This window comes from Neophocaena asiaeorientalis, unplaced genomic scaffold (genome assembly GCF_003031525.2).
Source record: "Neophocaena asiaeorientalis asiaeorientalis breed wild unplaced genomic scaffold, Neophocaena_asiaeorientalis_V1.1 scaffold268, whole genome shotgun sequence".
Lineage (NCBI taxonomy): Eukaryota > Metazoa > Chordata > Mammalia > Artiodactyla > Phocoenidae > Neophocaena > Neophocaena asiaeorientalis.
In genome coordinates, this window is record NW_020173979.1 from 6,788,395 (window position 1) to 6,811,731 (window position 23,337).

Below are 23,337 nucleotides of genomic sequence, written 5' to 3' on the forward strand. Positions count from 1 at the left end.
TATAGCAGCTGATGGAATAACTAAATTCAGACTTTAAGGGGAGTAGTTTCACTATGAATTTTAAATTTGGTTCCAGTTTCATACGATGGTCTCGTGGCTACCTCCTCAGTGTTCCGCAGGCAGGAGGGAGGATGGCATTTTACAAAGCTTTATAAATAGAAACAGTGTTATACTTAAAAGGGGGACAGGGGCCTTTACCAGCTAAGTACCATGTGCCTTACACCACCAGCCCTCTGGCAGCTGAAATCATTAGAACTCATTTAGTCTTGGGCCCTCTGTAGGTTTGACGAAAAAGGGTTGTGAATGCAATTTTTGTCCCTAAGGATAAAAAAGGAGGTCAAGGAGTTTTACAAACAATATGTACTATAACCCCCTGAAGAACCATGAATTACAGTTATGAAGTTAAATGTCATTGAAAAATGACTCAACCGTGAAACTGACATGAAAACATGGCTGACTTAAACTAATACGTCAATTCTTCTCTCGTCTCACCTGCCCACTCCCCCAGACATCGTCGGGTGAAACCTCACGAATCTGTCCCTTCATTTTCTTGTGCAAATTTGCTAATAGTACAACAGTGTTATGCAGCAGAAAGGGAGGAAGACAACTATTGATTTCGTGGCCATGGCCATTTCAGGTAAACTGAACGTTATGACTATGATGAATATCAGAAAGAAAAAAGCTAAATGGAAGAAAAAGCGCTGATCCAGGCCTTCTGATTCCATTTCCTGTTGTGAAAACAGCGTATGCATCATCTCGGTTCATTCTTTTGGGGTAGCAGAAATCAACAGAGGCGATTTCATCCTTTCATAATGATCCACGTGGCTTCCTTGTTTTGTTGGACGCTTAATTCATTCTGAACATTTAAATGAGACCAGGTGGGAGAGTGAGAAAGTTGAGAGAGTACTTGAAATCCCACTCATACAGATATGCACAATCTTGACTGGACAGAAAAAATTCTAAGATGGGCAACACCATTGCTCTATCACTATCCTCTTGCCAAATGAGGTACATGCAAAAGGTCGTGTTAACCTTGCTTGTCATATGGTTGGCCTCTCCCATGTCTTCAGCCAATGCAGCTTTGCCTCCTGCAGTCCATTTATCTTTAAGAACTTTAACCTTTCCAACAGGGTTATTAAATCAGCACTTCCTCCATCCAAGCTCCCAATTTGGTTTTATGACGCAGATGGAGGGAGGGAGGCTACCTTTTATTTATTTATTATTTTTATTTTTATTTTTGTGTGTGGTACGCGGGCCTCTCACTGTTGTGGCCTCTCCCATTGCGGAGCACAGGCTCTGGACGCGCAGGCTCGGTGGCCATGGCTCATGGGCGCAGCCGCTCGTGGCATGTGGGATCTTCCTGCACCGGGGCACGAACCTGTGTCCCCTGCATCGGCAGGCGGACTCTCAACCACTGCGCCAACAGGGAAGCCCCTACCTTTTATTATAGAGGAAAAATAGAGAGAGGGTTGAGCAAATGAGGATCTGGGGGTGGGGTCACACTTCTGGGCCCCATTAAGGGCACTAGCAGTGATGTATTGGAAAATCTTAGAAGAATAATGTCACAGAAGCTGAGTCTTTGTGGAAATAGTTCTAAAAACTATGAAATGGGAGAAGTCACAAGGGGAGCTTCCGTGTGGGTATCTAAGGGAAAGCCACTGTCATTACTTTGCAGTGAGGGCTGTAATGACTGAGCCAATTCAAAGGGAGGGGAGCAGGCGAGAGATGAGGAGAACCTAGGTTTTTACCTTCCTACTAACTGTGGTTGATTCTTTATAAGGGGAAAAGCAATAGGTGGGCAACTAAAACCATACTCTGGAAGGGCAAATACAGAGGCGGAAGGCTGACAGGCAGCCTGGCCGAGTTCCAGTGCCTTACAGGTCCCAACACCTTGCTACCAAATGACTTCCAGGAGCACTAACCAGAGCAACTAGGACTAGTTAGAGCTGGTTTCCGAACACCTCCGGAGAGGTGTTCTTTTCCTGTATTCCTGTACTTCCTCCCCCAAACCACCCCCCCGCCGGCCCCCAGCTTCCGATCAGGCTTGGTTTGCCCATGTGTGCTAGCGACCACTTCAAAGCACGCTACAGTGAGCTCTTCAGGACTCATCAAATCCCAGCCCTCTCGCCGCACGCCCACTCTCCTCTAAGTCTCTGTGACTGTAGGTAACCAGGATCATTTGCCCTACATGGTGTCTCTAAATGACACAGGTACCTATAGTCTTTCAAGCCTGACTGCCTTCTATTGATATTAATTTTTGCAGAAATATTTACACAGACATATGTGGCTCTGAGATTACCAGGAACAGCTTTAAGGAAAAACAAAACAAAAAAAAAGAAAAGAAAACAGCTTTGGGGAAGGGAGGAGGATTAAGGATTCTTGTGTCTTTTTTTCTGGATACCATAATTCCCAATTCAGAGGACTTTAAATAAAGCAGAAAAAACGAGGAAGATGGGGAAGGGGAAGGAAGGAAAAGGAAAAGGAAGAGCAGGAAGGGGAGGAGAAGCAGAGGGAGACGGAAGACAGAAAACAAAGGAGATAAAGGAAAGGAGCTAATTAACATAAAGAAGGGGAAAACAAAACATGTCTTCCAGAGTCAGCTGGGCAAGCCTTCTCTCTTAAGTTCTACAGCTTAAGAAGTTCATCAAAGCCGAGGGGTTTGAAGTGCAAAATGTTGAAACTTCCTTTGCAAAACACGGAGCCAGGACTGGGCTCACTAGCAAAGGTCCAGGCCTGCAAACGCCTCCCGCCCCCATGGCTGCCCAGCCCACCCCTTGGCGCTTACCTTCCTCGCAGTGCTTGCCTTTGAAGCCGGCAGAGCAGACACAGTTGCCATCGATGCAGGAGCCGTGGCCCCCGCAGGAAGGATCGATGCACTGATTCAAGGGCACATCGCACTCCGCGCCTTTCCAGCCGCTGTAGCACTGGCATGTCCCTTTAGAGTACTGTCCATTCCCGCTGCACAGGACGGGGCAGGCGGCTGCAAAGAGCAAAGACAGAGCACCGGGTCACAGAGGATGGGGCTGGGGACAGCGCCTGAAGGGCTGTGTCCGTCTAAGGAGGCTGAGCCTGCCGGGCATCTCGGCTTTGCTTGCAGCGCCCTTGGCTGGGGACTTGGGCCACGGAGGTGCAGAGCCATCTTCAGATAAACAATGACCACCACAACAAAAATGCTACTAATAACAACTAATAAGAACCTACAGCATAGCACAGGGAACTCTCCTCGATACTCTGTAACGACCTGTATGGGAAAAGAATCTAAAAAAGAGTGGATATAGGCATATGTATAACTGATGCACTTTGCTGTACAGCAGGAGCTAACACAACATTGGAAATCAACTATACGCCAATAAAAATGAATTTTAAAAATGCTACTAATAACAGCAGTTACCACCAACTGAATGCTTATCGTATGCTGGGCACGGCATAGGATCCTTCACGCGCCACTTACTGCTGAATCATCGTGACCAGCCAACGAGGTGGGAGGCTAGAATCACGCTCCCAGTTTATAGCTGAGGCTCAGACTGGTGAAATTACTTTGCTGGAAATCACAAAGGTCACGAGTAGGGGGGCCCCGCTGGAAACCAGGTTGCCTGGACTCTAAGCTGTGCCTTTAACTAAGCTGCATGGACACGCGCGTTGCTGCTGTCAGTAATGCGGATCAGAACCCATTTTGCTGAATATTTTACCCTCAGATTAGTCAACTCCTACTCCTGATGTTTATGTTCATTAAAAAGGAAGGGGAGGGCTTCCCTGGTGGCACAGTGGTTGAGAGTCCGCCTGCCGATGCAGGGGACACGGGTCCGTGCCCCGGTCCGGGAAGACCCCACGTGCCGCGGGGCGGCTGGGCCCGTGAGCCGTGGCCGCTGAGCCTGCGCGTCCGGAGCCTGTGCTCCGCAACGGGAGAGGCCACAGCGGTGAGAGGCCCGCGTACCGCCAAAAAAAAAGTAAGGAAGGGGAGGGCAGGTTGAAGACATGAAATCTCTAGCAGTTCATGTCAGCAGGGACCCTCTTGCCTCTGTTCATAGGAAGAAGCCTGACAATCTGGGGACGGTCTGGTATGAACTGCCAACAGTTCTTACCAGTTTGGCCTCAACCGTGCCAACACTGCCCATTTGGAGATTTCAGTGGTCACCTTCAGACTTTGGACTTTTCACTTCAGGATCAGTTTGTAAAGAACCTGAATTTCCAACCTGGCTTCCACCATGAGCCTAAAATGAGGGCATGGCTCCAGGCTATGGAACTGGCATTCAGGGACCTTCAGAAATGACCGACAGGGGTGTTTTAACAATTCCTGGTTTACCTGTGATTTGGAATGCACAGGCTCCAAGAATTCTACAGGTACATGTGTGCCTGCAACTGGCACACATGTACCTGTAGAAGACTTAGAATGGTCTCCCCATCCCCTGACGTGAGTACATACCTAATTAGATCGCTCCTTAGTAAAGGCCCCATCCACCTTACCGTGCCCCTTTTGTTGTCATGTTCTGTTTAGTTTTTATAGTAATTAATTCTCCTTCCGTGTCTAATTTCCCCAAGATACAGTAAGCTACTCAAGGACAAGACTATGTTTATCACTGTTGATTTCCTTCCAGTGTTGCATTCATCAATGTTGGCTTGATTGAGTAAATATGTCTGTTATGTTCCTGACATTCAGGGACTCCCAAGTGGTGGGCGTGTGGGCAAGCACAAAATGGCCATTTATGAAAGGTGTGGAAAGAACAGTTTCTAGAGTGGACCTCATGTTGTACATACAATGCCTTTTTCTCGTGAAGTGTGTGTCGACTGTAATTGACCCTAACTGTAAACTGACATGAAACAAAAACATCTCAACAGCTGACATATGATCGAGGGGCTATCCCCACTCCCATATTCTATTTTAGAATAGTTGTACAAACAACCATTTCCAGTAGAATTCTTATCCTTATGAATCTACCAGAGAAGAAGGATGAGATCAAAAGAGAGAACATCAAAGCTACATGTTAAATTTAGATAAACTCTTTCTAAATGTAGGCAGTATGCCTTCTATTTCCAAGAGATTTGAGCAGAGAGATCTGTAGAGCTGCGACCCATGCCGATTGTCTGAGAGAGGGTAGACGAAAGAGTTTTGAACAAGGGTGCCCAAGATTCAGATTAGAGACCGTGCAAATACCAACACGTATGAGAAACGATGGGCTTTCTCAAAGTACTGAGAGGGCTTCCAGGACAAAGTAAATTGGTTCCATGTCAGTGCCCCATAAGACTCACGCTAAGCTTTAGGTCAGGGAGGGCAGATGAGTGTACATGAGCTACTATTCTCCCTTCCTGCACCTCTGCAGGGGCAGATCATGGCATCTTGTCCTCCTGAGCCTAGGAGGAGCCTAAAAACCTTCAATGTAGCGCCCTGGCTGGGACGTGGGAGCAGGTGGAGGTGGCAGGAGAAAACTCACCTGCCATTTCTGATCTAGGTAACACTTGTGGGATATCTCCTGGTGGGAAGACTAGAATCAGCATCATTTCTTACCGCACTTCTTCCCTTGCACACTCAAACAGGAAAACAGTAAGAAGCGTGGCTACCCATGCCTAGTGATAAGAGCTGCCAAGGGCTGTTTCTGACATGAGGGTTATATATTGAACTTGTCCTGGATGGCAGAGAAAGTTACATCAAATCACCACCGATGGGCTCCCGTTGCACTTTCCTTCCACCCAAAAGGTGGAAGAGGGTAGAACGTAAGGAGGAAACAATTATTGTCTTTATTAATTGATAAAATACAGTTAGGATTATTTACTTTATTCATATTGTAACTGTTTTTCTTCTGCATAGATTCCAAGTGGTGAAAAAAATTGGATTGTCTAGAAGGTAAGAATGGATTTTATTTAAAACCACGTGCCTGGGAAGTCAAATTTAAAATATGACCTACTTAAATTACTCAGGGAAAAAAAAGGTAGAGAATAGTCAGGTCAGGGAGGTCTCCACATTCTAAATGCAGCCTTCCTTCAATATGTTTGCTCTATGCTCACCAGGAGGGTGGTAGAAAATGAAAAACACTGTGATGTTCTCCAGAAAGCAGGGCGCTTGACAGGTTCTGCTGATGTCACATAACAAAAGCAGAAGGCAGGTTAAAGAAGAACGACGCTCTCTCGTAACCCATTTACCATGGGACAGAGGGCAAGTGTCAGATGAGCGCCTTCCAGTGGTCACTGGGCTGACCTGCACGGAGAACTCCTTCCTTCAGGGTAACTGACTCATCCTCAGACACAACTCAACCCAGAGCATCACAGTATGTAAGGCTCAGCTTGGTTCTCATGTGAGAGGCTGCGTGAGGTGGGGACCTCCTGCATTAATAACTTTTCTTATAGTTTTACTATCACTAAATCTACAAGATTTTTTTTTTTTATGACAGGTTATAGGACAAACAATTCTGACTGCACCTGCCTGGAAGTGATATGGAACACAGGTGGAAAGAATAAGGGTTTTGATGCCAGAATGACCTGGGTTCAAATCCTGACCCATCACTTACCAGCCTTGGGATTTTGACAAGATCACTGTACTTCTCTGAGACCCACTTTCCCCATCAAAAAACTCTCTCTCAGAGTTGATGGGAACATTAAGTGTGCTAAAATGTCTGAGGACTCAAAACAGTAGCTGACACCTGGTTTGTAATTAACGGATGTTCCCTTATGAAATTCCAAACTGAATCTCCAGACTGACTTCAAGGGTTAATAAAATTAAAGATGCAGTAGGTCTCAAAGGCACACACACACGACCACCACCACCAGAAAAGCATCAAGTAATACTGACAGAAAGACATCATCTTTTTCTTCCCCTAGTCTTCTCTGGTTGTGGGAGGGAGATGGTTCTGGAATCACACGTGGAAAGTTTTATGTCCCCGTCTTTCTCCCCTGTTCCTAAGGCTTTCCAGGAGCACAGCATTGTACATTCAACTTCCTATTTAAAATTAATTAAAATGTTTGCACAAAGTCACTATTCCTGTTTTACTAAATCTAGTAAATGGAAGCTCTAAGACTTGCGCAGAAGAAAAATATACCACTGCCACTAAGGACTGACAAGTTAACAGGCTGATGACAAAAAGAAATGACACAATTTAGATTCACCTAAATGGTGTAAAGCTCATTTTAATGACCAAGCTGCAGCTTTTTTTTTTCTCCCCCCGAAGTTCTCTGTAATGGATGAAATGAATTGTCAGTGTTATTTACTCAGTGGGAAGTAACAGGACAAGCCACCTATGTCTGCTGCTTTAAGTTAAAGGGGTCCCACCTACTTGGAGCTTACAGTATAGACACTACCTGGAGAGAAGGTAGAGGGGGTTGAGGAGGCTCAGCCAGACAGACAGACAGACAGAGGGAAAAATGCCTGCAACTTGACAAGTCATTTGTGGGCTGGGCTAGATATGCGGAGGGACTTTCGAACAATGTGTCTTTTTAAAAATAGGGTTGCCATATGATTCTGCGATCCCACTTCTGGGCATATATCCAGACACAACTATAATTTGAAAAGATACACGCACCCCAATATTCATAGCAGCACTATTTACAACAGCCAAGACATGGAAACCACCTAGGTGTCCATCGACAGATGAATGGATGCAGAAGATGTGGTTCATGTATACAATGGAATATTACTCAGCCACAGAAAGAATGAAATAATGCCATTTGCAGCAACATGGACGGACCTAGAGATTATCATACTAAGCGAAGTCAGACAGAGAAAGACAAATACCACATGATATCACTTATATGTGGAACATAAAACATGACACAAATGGACTTATTTACAAATCAGAAACAGACTCACAGACGCAGAGAACAGACTTGTGGTTGCCAAGGGGGAGGGGAGGGGAGTGGAGGAGGGACGAACTGGGAGTTTGAGATTAGCAGATGCAACCTATTTTATATAGAATGGATAAACAACAAGGTCCTACTGTATAGCACAGGGAACTATATTCAGTATCCTCTGATAAACCATAATGGAAAAGAATATGAAAAAGAATATATACATGTATAACTGAATCACTTTGCTGTACAGCAGAAATTAACACAACATCGTAACTCAACTACACTTCAATAAAATTAAAAGACAGAAAACAAATAAGGTGTCTTTTAAAAATGATTCGAAATCTGATAGAAAACCCTTCTGGAAAAGAGACTTGAGAATACTTGAACCTAGTACTCTGGGTAAAGTGTCAAAATCATATTAACAATTGGTTGCCTCACATCCCAGTTAGTCAATGAACACTTATGAAGAAGCTAATGTGCGCTAGTAGCTGGGTTAGGTGGTGGGGAAAAGGGACAGAGAAACAAAGATGCCTTGAGTCTCCTGAAGCAGTTGAGGATATAATATTTGGATCGTGGAGGTGAGGCAAAGCAAGTTCAGTGTCCTCGAAACCAAAACGGGTGTCCCATCGTCTTTCGAGACTGTGGACGTAGCTTGGTGCTAAGCCGAAGTCAGGAAAGGCGAGTTTTGCTTCTTGCTCCATCCTTGCAATTGACAATCTATGGGGTTGGCCTGAAAGTGCGTTTGGGTTTTTCCGTAACATCTTACAGTGCGGTGTTAGACACCGTATTTGGCAGACAATAAAGTCTGACCTCTACTGCGTACTACACTCAGAAATAAATCCGATACAGATTAAAGATCCAAATAGAAAAATAAACTACAACAGTATTGGAAAAAATATTGAAGACTAATCTTATTTTCTTGAGAGTGGGATATATAAAAAAGACATCAGTTCCAGAAACCAAGAAGATCAGATGTGATCACTTAAAATTTAAATCTTCTACATGATAAAGAAACACCCTAAACAAAACTGAGGGATGAGCAACATTGGGAAAAAATATTTTCTAACATATTTCACAGAAAAATGTTTGATGTATGAAATACACAAAGAGCTCTTACAAATCAATAAAAACAGACAAACGAAAACCTGGGCAAAGGACATATAAATATAATTTTACACTGCCAATAAAAGTATGCAAAGATTCTCAGCTTCATTAGCCATTAAATAAGTATAGATAAAAAAATGAGAAATAATCCTTGACTTAGATTTTAAAAGATCTATAGGTTTTTATATATAGAATGGATAAACAAGGTCCTACTGTATAGCACAGAGAACTATACTCAATATCCTATGATAAACCATAGTGGAAAAGAATATAAATAAAGAATGTATATGTATATGTACAACTGAATCACTTTGCTGGACAACGGAAATTAACGCAACACTGTAAATCAACTGTACTTCAATTAAAAACTTAAACAAAAAAACAACAAAACAAATCTAAAAGACTGATAACCCTCAACACTGCCATGGCTGAGGGGAAACGGGCTCTGTCACGGTGGGTAGGGGCAGAAATCCAAACTAGTTTCTAGGGGGATCACTTGTCCCTATCTGAATAGCTGTCTGGCATCCCATGCCCAACGGTGAAGCCTGTCGATGCTGGTGCCTCAGTTTTCCCTCCCTATTCAATGGTCAGGACAAGAAAGGACTGTTTTTTGTAGGAAGAGTGAGGAGGTTGGAAAGCAGAACTAAGGAGCAATGATGAAGTATAAATGCAAAGATCACCAGGCATTCTGTTCACGATGATTGCCTCTGACCAGAACAGCCACCCACCACCTTCCTGCCTGGACCACTCAGACACTCTAGTTGGTCTCGGGGGAGGGGGGCAAGATCCAGCAGGCGCCCCGTGAAGAGAGGAAAGCAAAGGATGCTTCTGACAGACGGGGTCACAGTCTCTGGCTCAGAGGGCCAAAGTTCAGGTGCACCCACTTCCTCATTCCCGTTCTTTCAGATGGCATATTAATAAGCCAGGAAGTGATTCAGGGAAGAATTTCCACAAGGACGAAAAACTCATCAGGTGCGTCAGATCTCTGACATTCAGGAGCCATGTGGGGAAAGAAGCACGGGCTGACTTAAGCACGAAAGTATGGATGCTTTAATTAATCCGGGGTGAATTTAATTGCTTTAGTTAAGTGGAAATCGGGTTAAAAATGATGCAGAGCATGCTGGGGTGTGTTAAAAACATGACATATGAGTTGGATGAATCGATAAATTAAAAGTGCACAGATGTTTTAATTAAACCCAGGGAAGTTAAGGAAGATCGCAAGAGACTTTTAAGCCTATGATTAATTCAACTCATTTAAAATACCTGTAGAGATATGGGGATGCCTCCATTTTGAGAGTTATAAAAGTTCTCAATCGATAAGTGCTTAAGCTGTTCTTAAAAAAGTTTAAGTTTGTGTGTGTGTGACTGAACAGCATTAATTATATAGTGAATATTTAAAAATTTTCAGGGTACACAGTAAGCTTTTTGCAGCTCAAGTCCAGATTGAAGTAGCTTTTCATTCTTATTATGCTTTAAGCATTGAGACCAGCTTGCAAATTACTGGTGTCTCGTTATCCAAAAGCGTGGGAGCTTCCCCAAGACATGAAGGTCTGTTTATTCACTGCCGTCTCCCCAGCAGGTAGAACAATACCAGGCAGTGTAGGCTTATGAGTTAGCCCGAATTTCCCTTCGTTTTTACCAGCTGTGTAACTATGGACACTCTTTTTCACCTCAATTTCCTTATCTTTAAAATGGGACAAAAATTCTGGATGAAAAACCCATGGTGTTTTTAAGAGGATGAAATGAAATAATGTCTGTGAAGTGCCATGTACAATGCCTGGCACATAGTAAGAAATCTATAGATTTGATTTTATTATCATTATTTTTATTAGGAGAAAATTGTTCCAAATCATCACATCAAAAAGAGACAAGATGGGGGAAACACTCTCTTTCCCAGCACCCATCCCAGCTGACCTCTCTAAAGACTGTTTTTTTCCCCAATACGGAAGTTTTTTTCTAAAACCGGAGTACTTCCCCACCTCTGTACGCATCACACCTACAGCAAGTTTCTCCGGGGTTAGGCACTCTGCTTTGTAAGACTGTTCTGCAACTCATCTAGTAGTCTAAAAGGGAAACAAGAAGTTTTTAGTCTCAGAAGCGATTTGACTTGGGGGAGGGCTGACTGAGGTAGGTCCCGCCAAGTGATTTATGTTTGGTGATGCAACAAGCCTGGGAAACAGTGGGAGTGGCCACGTTCTAGAGGCATGGACTCACATGAGGGGACCAAATAAAGGGCACTGCAGCTTCCAAACTGGGGAGGCAGGCATCCTCCACACCTGCTTGGCAAGCTGGGGGGAAGTAAGATAAAAGTGGTAATGCTGCTGCCGTTCAGATCTCTCTGGGCCACATGAGCAGAGTCCAAGGGCAACGTCATCCAGACTCAGACTTGGATGCGCGCATAAGTCATTTGGGGATGCCGTGAGAGTGAGATTCTGATCCAGAGGGTCTGGCGTGGGGCCTGAGGGTTTGGATATCTAACAAGCTCTCCGGGCTGATGCTAGCACCCCAGACCTACTGAATCAGAAACTTTGGGGGGCGGGTGGGGAGAAGCCAGCAAGCTGTGAGGTAACAGGTGATTCTGATACATAGGGTTCTAAAGCCATACCTGGGCTAGTACCTTAACTTCTCTGGGCCTCAGTTTCCTTTGCTGTGAAATGGGGATGATAATGATGCAGGATGTGAGGATGACACAAGATCACTCTGGTTAAACCCTTTGCACAGGGCCCGGCACACACTTTGTGCTGAATATGTGCAGAGGTTCTTCGACTGTTTTATCAAAGGTAAGTGTGGAGACACTTTCTGCAAAGCACGAACCAAGGGCTTGGCTTCAAACCCCACCTCCTGGGTTCTTGCTGCCAAGGAATTCCTGCACGTTTTCTCAGGTCAAGGATGGGACGAAGGAGAGGTGGGATTCAGCCTCGAACTGCAGTGGATCGTGGAATGGCTCCTGTGGGCAGCAGCCATGGCCCCTGGCCTGTCTGCATTACAGGAGATTGTGGGGAGCAGCTGGGGTGGCAGAGGAAGACAGGTGTGAAAGATGGAGTGTCTGAAGGAACATCCTAGGTGGTTCCAGGAAAGACAGGTGGGATCTGATCATCTTTCACTGAGAGAGGTGAGGCCAGCTGAGAAAAGGGAAAGTGGCTTCTTTGCAAAGGATGCTCTGAGGAAAGCATTTCTCGGGTGGTGGGGAAGAAGGGGCTTGTCATCTCTCTCCTGAGCGCAGACATCCACTAAGGGGAGGAACTGATGGGGAGACGGGAAAGCGGTGGGGTGGGGGGCGGGCAGTGGAGCCAGCCAGGAGAGTCAGGTAGCTGCGCTGTCTGTGAGGGCTTTGAGAGTGAGTGGTCACTGCCCCCCTTTTAGGGGATCTTCCTGCCAAGTTAGGAAAACCAAGTTAGGGCCATAAGCCTCAGAGTCAGACAGACACGGCCTCAAAATCTAGCCTGCAGTGTGACCTTCGGCAAGTAGCTTATTTTCTCTAAGTCTCTGTTTCTCCTGTAAAATAGGGATAATAACAATGATTTCAAAGGCTTGTGAAGATTAATGCTGGCTAATGTTTATGGAGCATTTAATACATGCCGAGCATGGTTCTACATGCTTTACACGCATTTACCTTTTAGTCCTCACGGCAATCCATCAGGTGGTACTGCTACTGCCCCCATTTTATGGATGAGACAACAAAGGCCCAGAGAGGTTAAGTAATTTTCTAAAATGGGAGCAGTTAACTAGAGGAGCATGGATTCAAACCTAGCCAATTCAAACTCTGCAGCTTCCATTCTTCATAGCTTTGTCCTTCTGAGAGGATGCAGGTAAACTGCAGAACAAATGGTATTTCTTTTCTGTAAACTGTTGCTCCTTCCTCCTTTTCTTCATTCCTCCATTTCCCCTCCCTCACTTGCTCTCTCCCTTCCTCCTTCATTGAAATTTGTGTCTCGGTGTTGGCTGATTTATCCCTGTGTGATTAATCCAACAAATTTGAATCTTGTTTTCTAGCATTCACTTTGTCTTGTACGTTTCCCAGCAATGTTTTCATCTGTATGATCTTTGACCCCCTAAATTCAAGCCCCTAGACATTTAGAGAGCACTTACTATCCCCTGGGTGCCAAACTAGGTGCAGGGAGATACAAAGAAAGCGGCTGGAAGCTCGTGATCCAGTGGGAGAAACCGATGTCACCCCCCAGCTAGAACATGGCACGGGATGAAGGGCCACTGCTAAGGTGTCGCCAAGTCCTGTGTGACTGCAGGGCTCCCTCTGTGGGTGCATCAGGGAGGTGGTGACCTGGGAGCTTGGTCCTCAAGGATCAGCAGCGGTTTGATAGGAAAGTTTGGGAAGGATGAGAACATTCCAGCCAAGAAAATGGCATGAGTAGAGAGGAAGAAGCAGGGCCGTGGTGTCTATGAGGGACGAGTAGCTGGAATCTATGGTGTATGGGACGTAGTGGGAGATGGTGCCAAAGGAGCTCAGATCATGGAAGACCGTGAACCTCATTCTAAGAAATATGTTATTTATTCTCAGCCTATGGCCCCTGACCACCAGCATCAGGGCCCTACTGGAGGATAATTAAAAATGTGCACGAGCCTGAGCTACACACCAGTCCTACTGCTTCAGAACCGGCTGGCATGGGGGAAGAGCCTGGCAGTATGCATTTATAACAATCTCCCCAGATAAATGTCTTTAAACCAAAGATTGACAACCACTGGGGGAGGCAACTGGGAGCCACTGTAGGTGTTTGGGGAGAGCAGGGTCAATGCTCCTAAGAGCTCTGGGAGAACGCCACTGGTGGTGAGTAGGAGAAATGCCATCAGGGAGAGCTGGTGGCCAAGTGAACAGGGCAGTGGCTGTGAGGATAGGAGAACAATGGGTTGAGGGTCGATGAAATAGGACTTGGCAAATGATAAGATGAGGGAGGTGATAGGATGTCCCAGCTTGTGGGGCTGGGAGGACAGTGGCTCAGAGCAACAGGCTCCGATGTCAGACAGACTTTGTTTCAAATGCCTGCTTTGCCACTCTCTACCTAGTAAACCCTAGTTTCCTCTCCTTAAGGTTTCTGGGGTTCAAACCCAAATCCCAGTGTACAACTGCCACACAAACTTGCAAAGCACGTCTTCCTTGCACCTCACATCTTCTGAGGTGAATCCATCTCATGGCTGGTCTAGCGTTAAGAGGGCAGGCCAAACTGCTTGGTTTGAATCCTAGTAATACCGCTTATGAGCTGAGTGATTTTGAGCATGTTACTGAACCTCTCTGTGTTTCATTTTCCTCCTCTGTCCAAGGGGATCATAGTCATCTATAAAATAGGACAATTAATGATTCAATGAGATAATTATGCAGCTGCTCAGTGCAGTGGTTGGCTCATAGTCAAAACTCGATACATGTCAGCAATGATGACGATGGTGACGATGATTTGACTTTTGTGCTAACACTTGGCCGAGAAGGACTGAGCAGTGGGTACGTTTGCCAGGTAATGGGAGAAAACTGGCAAGATCCCCATTCTGTCTTCTCAAGGCTCCACACAAACCGGGTAGGAGCGGAGACCAACCCCCCAGAAAGATGACTTCATGTTCCCGTGGTCGTGGCATTTCTGGGCCGCCCCTGACAGCTGATCGGCAGCGGGCGTTGTCGTTTCTAATCGCTATTAAACACGCATTACCGAACAAGGAAGGCTCTGGTGTGTTAAGTTTCTACTGCAGGTTGGGGCCTTAAGCTCAGCACCAAATATGCCATCTGAGAAGCCAGTGTCAAAACAAGATCATCAGAAGCCCTGGAGGTCTTCTGAAGGGCAAAACTGCTTTACACGCGACCCAAGGAAGCATCTTAAGTCATTGAGAGACTTTTCAATAAAAGTCAATGAAAGAAAAAGGAATCAGAGTTAAAAAGCATCTAGCCCACAGCAAATAGCATAGAAGTATAGTAATGAGAAAGTCATGCAAGGGGATTAGTAATAACAGAAAAAAACATAAACTAAACAATAACTGAATCATGAGCACGGTTCTAGCTGGACAAGAGAGGCACCTGACGGAAAATGGCACGAGTTATTGGGAAAGAAATGCCATCTGTCCTCAAGCTCTGAATCTGAACAGATTGTTTATTGCATTAAACAATTAATGAAATTCTATGCTAGAAGACACTATTCAGTGTAGCTCCTTTACTAGACTCTCCCCCCATGGAATTTTCTTCACGTTCCCCGATACTAATTGACTATTTTCATAGATCCACACTTCGTTGCTTCATGAACTTCCTGATCGTCTCCTTAATAACATCTATAATAGCATTCAGAGCCCACAGCCCAGCATTTTGGACTTAGGCTTCCATTTCCCACTCACTTATCACGCGCATCCATCAGACGGGAAGCTCTCAGAAGGCAGGCCCTGGCGTTCTTGCCCATCATTGTATCTCTGGTGCTTAGTGCAGGCATATGATAAGCGTCTGCTGGATGCACGAATAAGTTGGGTCCCCTTGACTGATTTGGAACAAGGTGTTAGAACCCTCATACATTCTTCTGGGGTGAGGGTCAGTTCCACTTTGACATCTGAGCCCCTCGGAGCCCCCGGTTTGGTGGGGGCTGAGGAATGAATGCCCTGCGAATTCATGCCGACTGCTTCCTCCATTCACTGCGAGGATGTCGTCAGATGCCTGATGCAGACTGTCAGGTTTATCAGGAGACAAGGAGCTGTCGTCTGCACCGCACGTCTGAGGGCGCGGGAGGTGCAGCACGAGGTCAGGAGGGTAAATCCGCGTTTCTGTCACTCGGACATACACCCGGCCGCTCGGATGCGATGTCACTCGGACATACACTCGGCCGCTCGGAATGTGGCGAATTCTCCCTCTGGCAGGAGGGCCTGAGTATGCCGGCTGCCTGCAGTAGCAGAAACTGGCAGACCCGAGGCATCCTGGGCACAGCTGGCAGTGCAGGCACAAAGGGGAATGCGAGTTTGTGATGCGGGTGGACCTGGGCTCGGGACCTCCTAAGGGCTTTTATCAAGAAAGAAGGGACATGATTGTGGGCCACGGCCGGGAGATGGCATGCACTGTTCAGGGTAGCAGGGGCCTCGGGACCAGCTGTCTCTCCTCTCTGCACTTGCTAGCTTGATTACCTCACCCTGGCTGCTCCAGGTCACTCCCTGCTAACACCTACGAGCTTCCTGGGCTCAAAAGTTGCTTGTGAGTAGCAGTGTGTCGTAGTCACTGACAGACTGTGCTGGACCAAGGGGATACGGCCACCCAAGCATCTCTGCCTTACGCGTGAGGGGTGAGGGGAAGGTACACACACGCTCACACCCGGAACCACACATACCCTCACACACACAGCCCCATTTGAATCTTTTTCTTGTTAAAGATCAGAAATGCATCTTTGATAGGACTCACTGAGGAGGGCATAGCATCTTGGGAAAAATGCACAACCTCCATCTAATCACGAGTAAACATCAGACAAACCCGCATCCAGGGACAAGCTAAAAAATACCTGACCAGTACTCTTCAAGACGGTCAAGGTCATGAAAGACAAGAAGAGAGAGAGGAGCCCTCGCAGACTGGAGGGGACTAAGGAGACATGACAACTAAACACAATGTGGGATCTGGACCAGAAAAAAAAAGGGCAAAATAGGAAACAAGTCTGTGAATTAGTCAATAGCATCGATCAATGTTAATTTCCTGGTTTCACTAACTGAACTTTGATAATTTAAAATGTTGACATTAGGGGAAGCTGAGTGAACTCTGGGAACTCTATGTGCATTTTTGCAACTTGACTGCAAGACAAAAATGCTTTTAATATAAAAAGCTTAAAATATTGGGGGGGTGATGGCTAAAATAGGATTTATCTCACATTGTTGATATGAGAACAGATAAGATAGTATGTATTATGTACTTACACAATGCCTGGTACATCTTTAATACGTAATAACCATTAGTTGTTATTATAACTATCCGAAAAGGAGGCTTAACTGACCACAAGTAAACGAGGAGCTAATCATTAGGTTTACCCATTTGAAGCTGGTAGAGTTAAATCTGTGTGCCTCTTTTTACTGGGTGCTCGCTATATCACACAGGTGTAGGTAGTGAATTTTGTTATTTTTCAGGAGCCCATACTTAGGAGATGAGATGCTCAAGGCTTGAATTTATCTGGGAGCCAGGCTGCTTCACATGTGCTATATATACAGTAGGACCCAATTTGGGGATTCATGATGTGAAATGAATGTGTGAGAAGCTGACTGGGATTGATTGCTCAGGGCAGTGCAAAGATTCCTTTCTCGAACGCAAATCAAAACTCCAGTGAGGTATCACCGCACACCAGTCAGAACAGCCATCATTAAAAAGTCTATAGGGGGCTTCCCTGATGGCGCAGTGGTTGAGAGTCCGTCTGCCGATGCAGGGGACGCGGGTTCGTGCCCAGGTCCGGGGAGGTCCCACGTGCCGCGGAGCGGCTGGGCCCGTGAGCCATGGCCGCTGAGCCTGCGCGGCCGGAGCCTGTGCTCCGCAACGGGAGAGGCCACAACAGTGAGACGCCCGCGTACCGCAAAAAAAAAAAAAAAAAAAAAGTCTATAGATAACAAATGCTGGAGAGGGCGTGGAGAAAAGGGAACCCTCCTACACTGTTGGTGGGAATCTAAATGGTGCAGCCACTACGGAGATCAGTATGGAGGTTCCTCAAAACACTAAAAATAGAGTTGCCATATGAGCTGGCAATCCCTCTCCTGGGCCTATATCCGGACAAAACTGTAATTCAAAAAGATACATGCACTCTATGTTCATAGCACACTATTTACAACAGCCGAGACATGGAAAAAATCTAAATGTCCCTCAACAGACGAATGGATAAAGAAGATGTGGTATATATATACACACAATGGAATATGACTCAGCCATAAAAAAGAATGAAATAATGCGATTTGCAGCAACATGGATGGACCTAGAGATTAACATACCAAGCGAAGTAAGTCAGAAAGAGAAAGACAAATACCATATGATATCACTTACATGAATCTAAAATATGACGCAAATGGACATATCTACAAAACAGAAACAGACTCACAGACAGAGATCAGACTTGTGGTTGCCAAGGCAGAGGGGGAGGTGGGGAAGGGATGGATTGGGAGTTTGGGATTAGCAGATGCAAACTAGTATATATAGGATGGATATACAACAAGGTCCTACTGTATAGCACAGGGAACTATATTCGGTATCCTCTGATAAACCATAATGGCAAAGAATATGGGAAAAAAAAATAAAACTGAATCACTTTGCTGTACACCAGAAACCAACACAACATTGTAAATCAATTATACTTCAATAAAATTTTTTATAAAAGGGAAATATTCCTTTCTCAGTAGATTTAAAGGTGGCACTAACATTTCCTATTTACTGCAACGGATTCCAATTTTCTCTTTTTTAACTTTTCATTTTGACCTGAGTCCTTTTAAAATAAATTCATCTGTGTAAACCTAATGGGTAGACTCAAAGAAATATATGAAGGAAATAAAAATTCTGATGGCCCACACATTTGGCAACAAACATAAAGGTGGTACATGAAAGAGCAAAGTGTGGGAAACAAGGGTTTAGAGTGTTTCCAAACACCGTCATTGTTAATGAAGTAGCTTAAATTTCAAAAATACTAAGGAAGCGACATCTTTAGGGCAAAGCGGTAGAAGCTTACTCCTGACATTCTTAAGCCAACTTTGCCAAGAACAAATGGGGAAACAAGGAGAAAGCAATTTTAATCTCTAAACGCTTCAATTTCGTCCACTGTAGGCATCAACAGCTGAATTAAAATATACAAGTTCAGAGGCCGATTTCAGGAACAGCTTTGAGTGTGCAGGAGGAACTGCTCTTAACAGCCACTCGATATTTGTTTCGTGAGGATCAATTATATACCATGGCTAATGCACGCTCAGAGCGTGCGCCTGGCCACAGTACAGGTGGTAAATGCAAAACGCACACCGAGAGGCCTTTTAAGCAGCTAAATGCACACCCCATTACAGATCCATAATGCAGAATGGACGCTCATCTGCAAATGGATCGAGAGTGAAGAGTTCTTAAATGGCCGGGGTACTTAGGGCTGAAAGGCTGATCCCTCGATGTGCAGTCAGAGCACACACGGTTTTGGGGATTAATAATACATTGATGTGTGTCAGTGTTAATATACATTTACAGCTCACAGGCCCTGCAGCTGAGGGCTCAGCCCATTTGCAGCCACAGATAAAAGGACTATTCTGTCCTTCCTCTCATTAAGGCCTTCACTCCTAGGAAATTAGATTACGCGAGGAAAGCCATTCGAATGCTACTGAGGTTTTCCCTCCTTTAAAGCCTTCGTTCTGAAAAGTACATGGCAACCGTGCGGCAGGGTGTCATCTACCTGCCTCAACAGAGCCCTTCAGAACCGGAGCAAAGGGCTGGCTGCGAGGAACACCAGGCTCCAGTGTCTGCTTGGGCACGTGTCCACGTGCCCCGGGGCAGAGCGTGCCAAGGTGCAAAGCAGCCAAGGGAACGGTCCGGTGGCTGCGTGCTCTCTTCTCCTTTTGTGTCTGACAGGTTTGCCAAACCTTTATGAATGTATCCATAGGTGGTGTCATCTAGGAATGAGTCTCACACACGCGCAACCAAATCCAGAACTTCAGGCACTTAAAAGAGTCCTAGTCACTGATCAGTCAGCATTCAGAAGGATGGGCATCGCAAATCTTTGAAATACTGTGAGTATCTGAAATACGATTTCCCCAAGCCATTGTGATTTAGCTTTTCCAGAGCGGCTTGACTGATGACTGCCTCTCTCTCAGAACGTCAAGGTAGGATGGTCTTTTAATGAGAAGCACAGCAAAGGATGAAAATATTATATGAATGTATAAGTAAATATACTATGACCTATGTAAATAAAAGATGGTAAAACTAAACCCTCCGAGGGCTCACAGTGTGTTCTGCTAAGAGCCTGGGGTGTGTTCTTGCATTCCATCCTCACAATGAACTTAGGAAGGAATTCCCCACTTTCCCAGAGGAGGAAACGGAGATTCAGAAATGTTAGATCACTTGTTCAAGGACACAGAGATCCTGAATGGCTGAGCTTGGGATTGGAACCCAGGAATGCCTGACTCCTGAGCAAGGGCCTGGAACCTCTCCATCACTGTTTTTCAGACTCACTGGCGGGTGGGGAATCAGCGTAGTCAGTGTATTTCATTTATAAAAAGTGAAACGGTACAGAATAGAAAAGAAACATGAAGTGTTGTTTGTGAAAGTCTCATTTTAATTTTACGGTTGTATTTATCTAGAATGTATACTTGTGTGTGTGTGCGCACATACCATGTCTAAAAAGCGTGAGAAACTCTGCTCTCCGCTGCGCTCGCCTGTGATCGCACTGCTTGAAGGTCAGGCTCAAGGTCTCCTGCTAGCTAGGCAGGCGGCCCTAAGTCCTCTGTTCTTGTGAGAGTCATTTTCTTTCTTATAATACTTTCCCCCCAAGAATCCCAGGGCCCCCATCATCCTGTGCAAAGCAGTGTAGATAAATTAATAATACAATTTAAAACCAATTCAGCCAAGATAAATAGCACTCCCCAGATTAAGAGCATAGCTGGCCAGAATGAATGAAATTTACTAACCCTGAGATGCTTAATCTTCCATTTCATGGACGTTAATGATTATAAGAAAGGAGTGATGGTAATTCACTTCTGCTTTTACAGGAAATCTAACCATCTCATTTTTAGCAAGTCTTTCTTCTCAGCACACCTCAATGGCAAGGATCCCTGCCCTGCTCTTACAGGTATATTGGCCAGTTGTCATACGTCAAAGTCTACTCTTTGCCAAAGCATTAGGACGTGTAGCATGCACGGGTTTACAAGATATCCCAGTGGAATTTGCTGGGGAGGCTACTTTGGTGCCCCTTCTCCCACCCCTTTTTGAGAAGCCTATTTTCTATTTTCCAGTCATAGCAGGGAAGTGGTGGTAAATACCTTTAGCACAGTCTACTCCTAGAAATCCTGGAAAGCAGTGACACAGTCCGGACACACATTCGCCATTCCCGTGGCAGTTACGTGGACAGTCCTGCACTGAATCTGAAAAAGAGAGAAATTGAACAATTACTTTTTTCTCTGCCTGCTGGTGAAGCAATTTAAGAGTCAGCCATCCACTGTTTTTCAGGAGCAGTGGTAGTATAACCTCAGGTGCCTACAGAGGACCGGTAGGGAGAAGTGAGTGAAGGAGGAGAACAGGGATGGGTGGGGACTAGGGCAACTTGAACAACGCATGGATGTAACCACTGCTCTCCGTGTGATTAGCCCAGGCAGGAATATGGGGCTAATACTGCTGCAATTTTTGCTTTTTCAAAAGAAACTACTTAGCTGGATTTAAAAACTACAATTTTCCAAGACTGAATGCTGGCAAGTTTTTAAACACTGTAAGCCCCACCCTGCCCCAATATCATCCTGTCAATCTGAGATTTGGTCTGAGATGTGGGATATCAGCTTTTAGCCTTAGGGATAGAGAGTGATTCTCCAAATGACAGTGGTGGCTCCTGATCTCAGATTTACAGAGTAAAAAAATCCCCTGCGTTAAAGAAAGAGAAGTCGAAATACGTAAGACTGATCAATTTTGGCATGATTTGGGGATTCATGAAGTAGTAGGTTTGGGGTGGTACAAAAGGTCTTTTATGCCTAGCTTTTTGCAGATCTTATTTTTCATGAAAATCAATTAGTTCACCCTTGTTCTAACCTGTATAGCCATCTTATTTCGTGATTTACCTTGCTATGTGTACTCTCAAGCAATGCCTTCAAAGGGATAATTCTGGAACTTTTTCATGTTGATTTGGGTCTGCACAGAAGGAGTCATACTCTTTTAAAATTATGATTATTATTAACCTAATTTTGCCTTACATTCAAATAAACACATTTAGACTTTCAGGTTCTAAATTACTAGGATGATCAAAAGCCACTATGCCCCAAAGATGACATGACACAGTCCTTGGGGAGCTGGGGACATTGGCTTGGTGATATGCATGAAAGACTAGGAAGTCTAATTGTCCCTAAAGGAGTCACCTGTGAATGGTAAGGGAGGTTTTCCTTTAAACCGAATTTCCCATTTATTCCCACTCTGGACTGAAAAACCAACCCACGCCGTAGTGCTTTCTTTCTATAGTGCTTCACTTCTCAGCTCTCTTCTGCCAGAATCCGGGTGTGGTTGGTTTCCGGCACTAGGAGAACTCAATCAGTGTATCTGCTTTTTCAAAATCAGTATCGAGCCAATTTATTTTCTTCTTCTCCGTTTTTTTTTTTTTTTTTTTTTTTTTTTTTTTTTTCGGCTGCATTGCGTGGCTTGAGGATCTTAGTTCCCTGACCAGGGATTGAACCCGAGCCCTCAGCATTGAAAGCACCGAGTCCTAACCACTGGACCGCCAGGGAATTCCCAAGCCAATGTCTTTAGTGTCTAACAATTATCACTGCAGGCTCAACTCCCTGAGGTTGGCAGAATAAAGGTGGGCTGAGAAGCATCTAAGTAGCTATCGATTTGTTTCATCTATTCACCCTCCGTTCCTTCTTTCATTCAAAAAGCATTAGGTTGAATCATATGAAGTAGCTGCTTTTGCAGGTCAAAAAGCATTTCACATGATGTTAGGAGACAATCTGCCACGGGTGTCCTGTGTTCCTGAATGTCTTATGAGCAGAGGCACTGACTCCTTAGCTCTGGACTATCTTTTTTTAAAGGCTGTCTGTACAGTGAACAGCCTTGGGAGATAGAGACAGTGTCTGTCTCCAGAGCAAAGGGCAAGTTTAGTTACTGTCCAGTATAAATAAAGATAATGTCTCCCTCTGGAGAAAACAATGAGCCGGCCCACCGCCCATTTGGAGACTCAAGGACGGTAAATTCAGAGTTTCTCTCCTGTCATGTAACCCACTCACTGCCTGTGTAGGTAACACCTGGCTCTGTTTGTGTTGCCCTGTGGGGACTGGGGCTTGCAACTGGCACGTAGGTTGATACTGTGGATATTACATTGCTCCGAGGAATAAAGTCTTTTGTCTCTGACCCAGGAGCGCCTCCTCTTCTGATAACATCAATGAGACTGTGGCCGGCTACTGTGTGAGCTGACAATTACGGTGAGATCTCAGACCTGTCACAGTCCTTGACATAGGGTTTACTTTTTTTTTTTAACCAGGGAAGCCCGGGTTTACTTTATTAACTGAGCAACTGTTATATGCAAGGCACCCTACAAGACATTGGTGAATACATTGGTGACTAAGACAGACACAGTCCCTGCCCTCACAGAACTTCCACTGTCACAGAGAATACAGGCCAAAAAAAAATTATCAAATCAAATAAAAATTGTGATATGTGCTTTGAAGAGAATAGGACACTGGGGCTTCCCTGGTGGCGCAGTGGTTGAGAGTCCGCCTGCCGATGCAGGGGACACGGGTTCATGCCCCGGCCCGGGAAGATCCCACATGCTGCACAGCGGCTGGGCCCGTGAGCCATGGCCTCTGAGCCTG

At 45.1% G+C, this 23,337-nt stretch overlaps 1 protein-coding gene across 1 annotated transcript in view; it reads right to left on the minus strand.

The window, feature by feature from the left end:
* TENM2 (teneurin transmembrane protein 2) overlaps nucleotides 1-23,337 on the minus strand; it is a 979,370-nt gene that overhangs the window by 158,257 nt on the left and 797,776 nt on the right. The window contains exons 9-10 of the mRNA XM_024753416.1: nucleotides 20,812-20,913; nucleotides 2,786-2,980 (exon numbers count right to left, since the gene is read on the minus strand). Coding sequence (XP_024609184.1) covers nucleotides 2,786-2,980; nucleotides 20,812-20,913 — 297 coding nt within the window. The remainder of the gene's footprint in view (nucleotides 1-2,785; nucleotides 2,981-20,811; nucleotides 20,914-23,337) is intronic.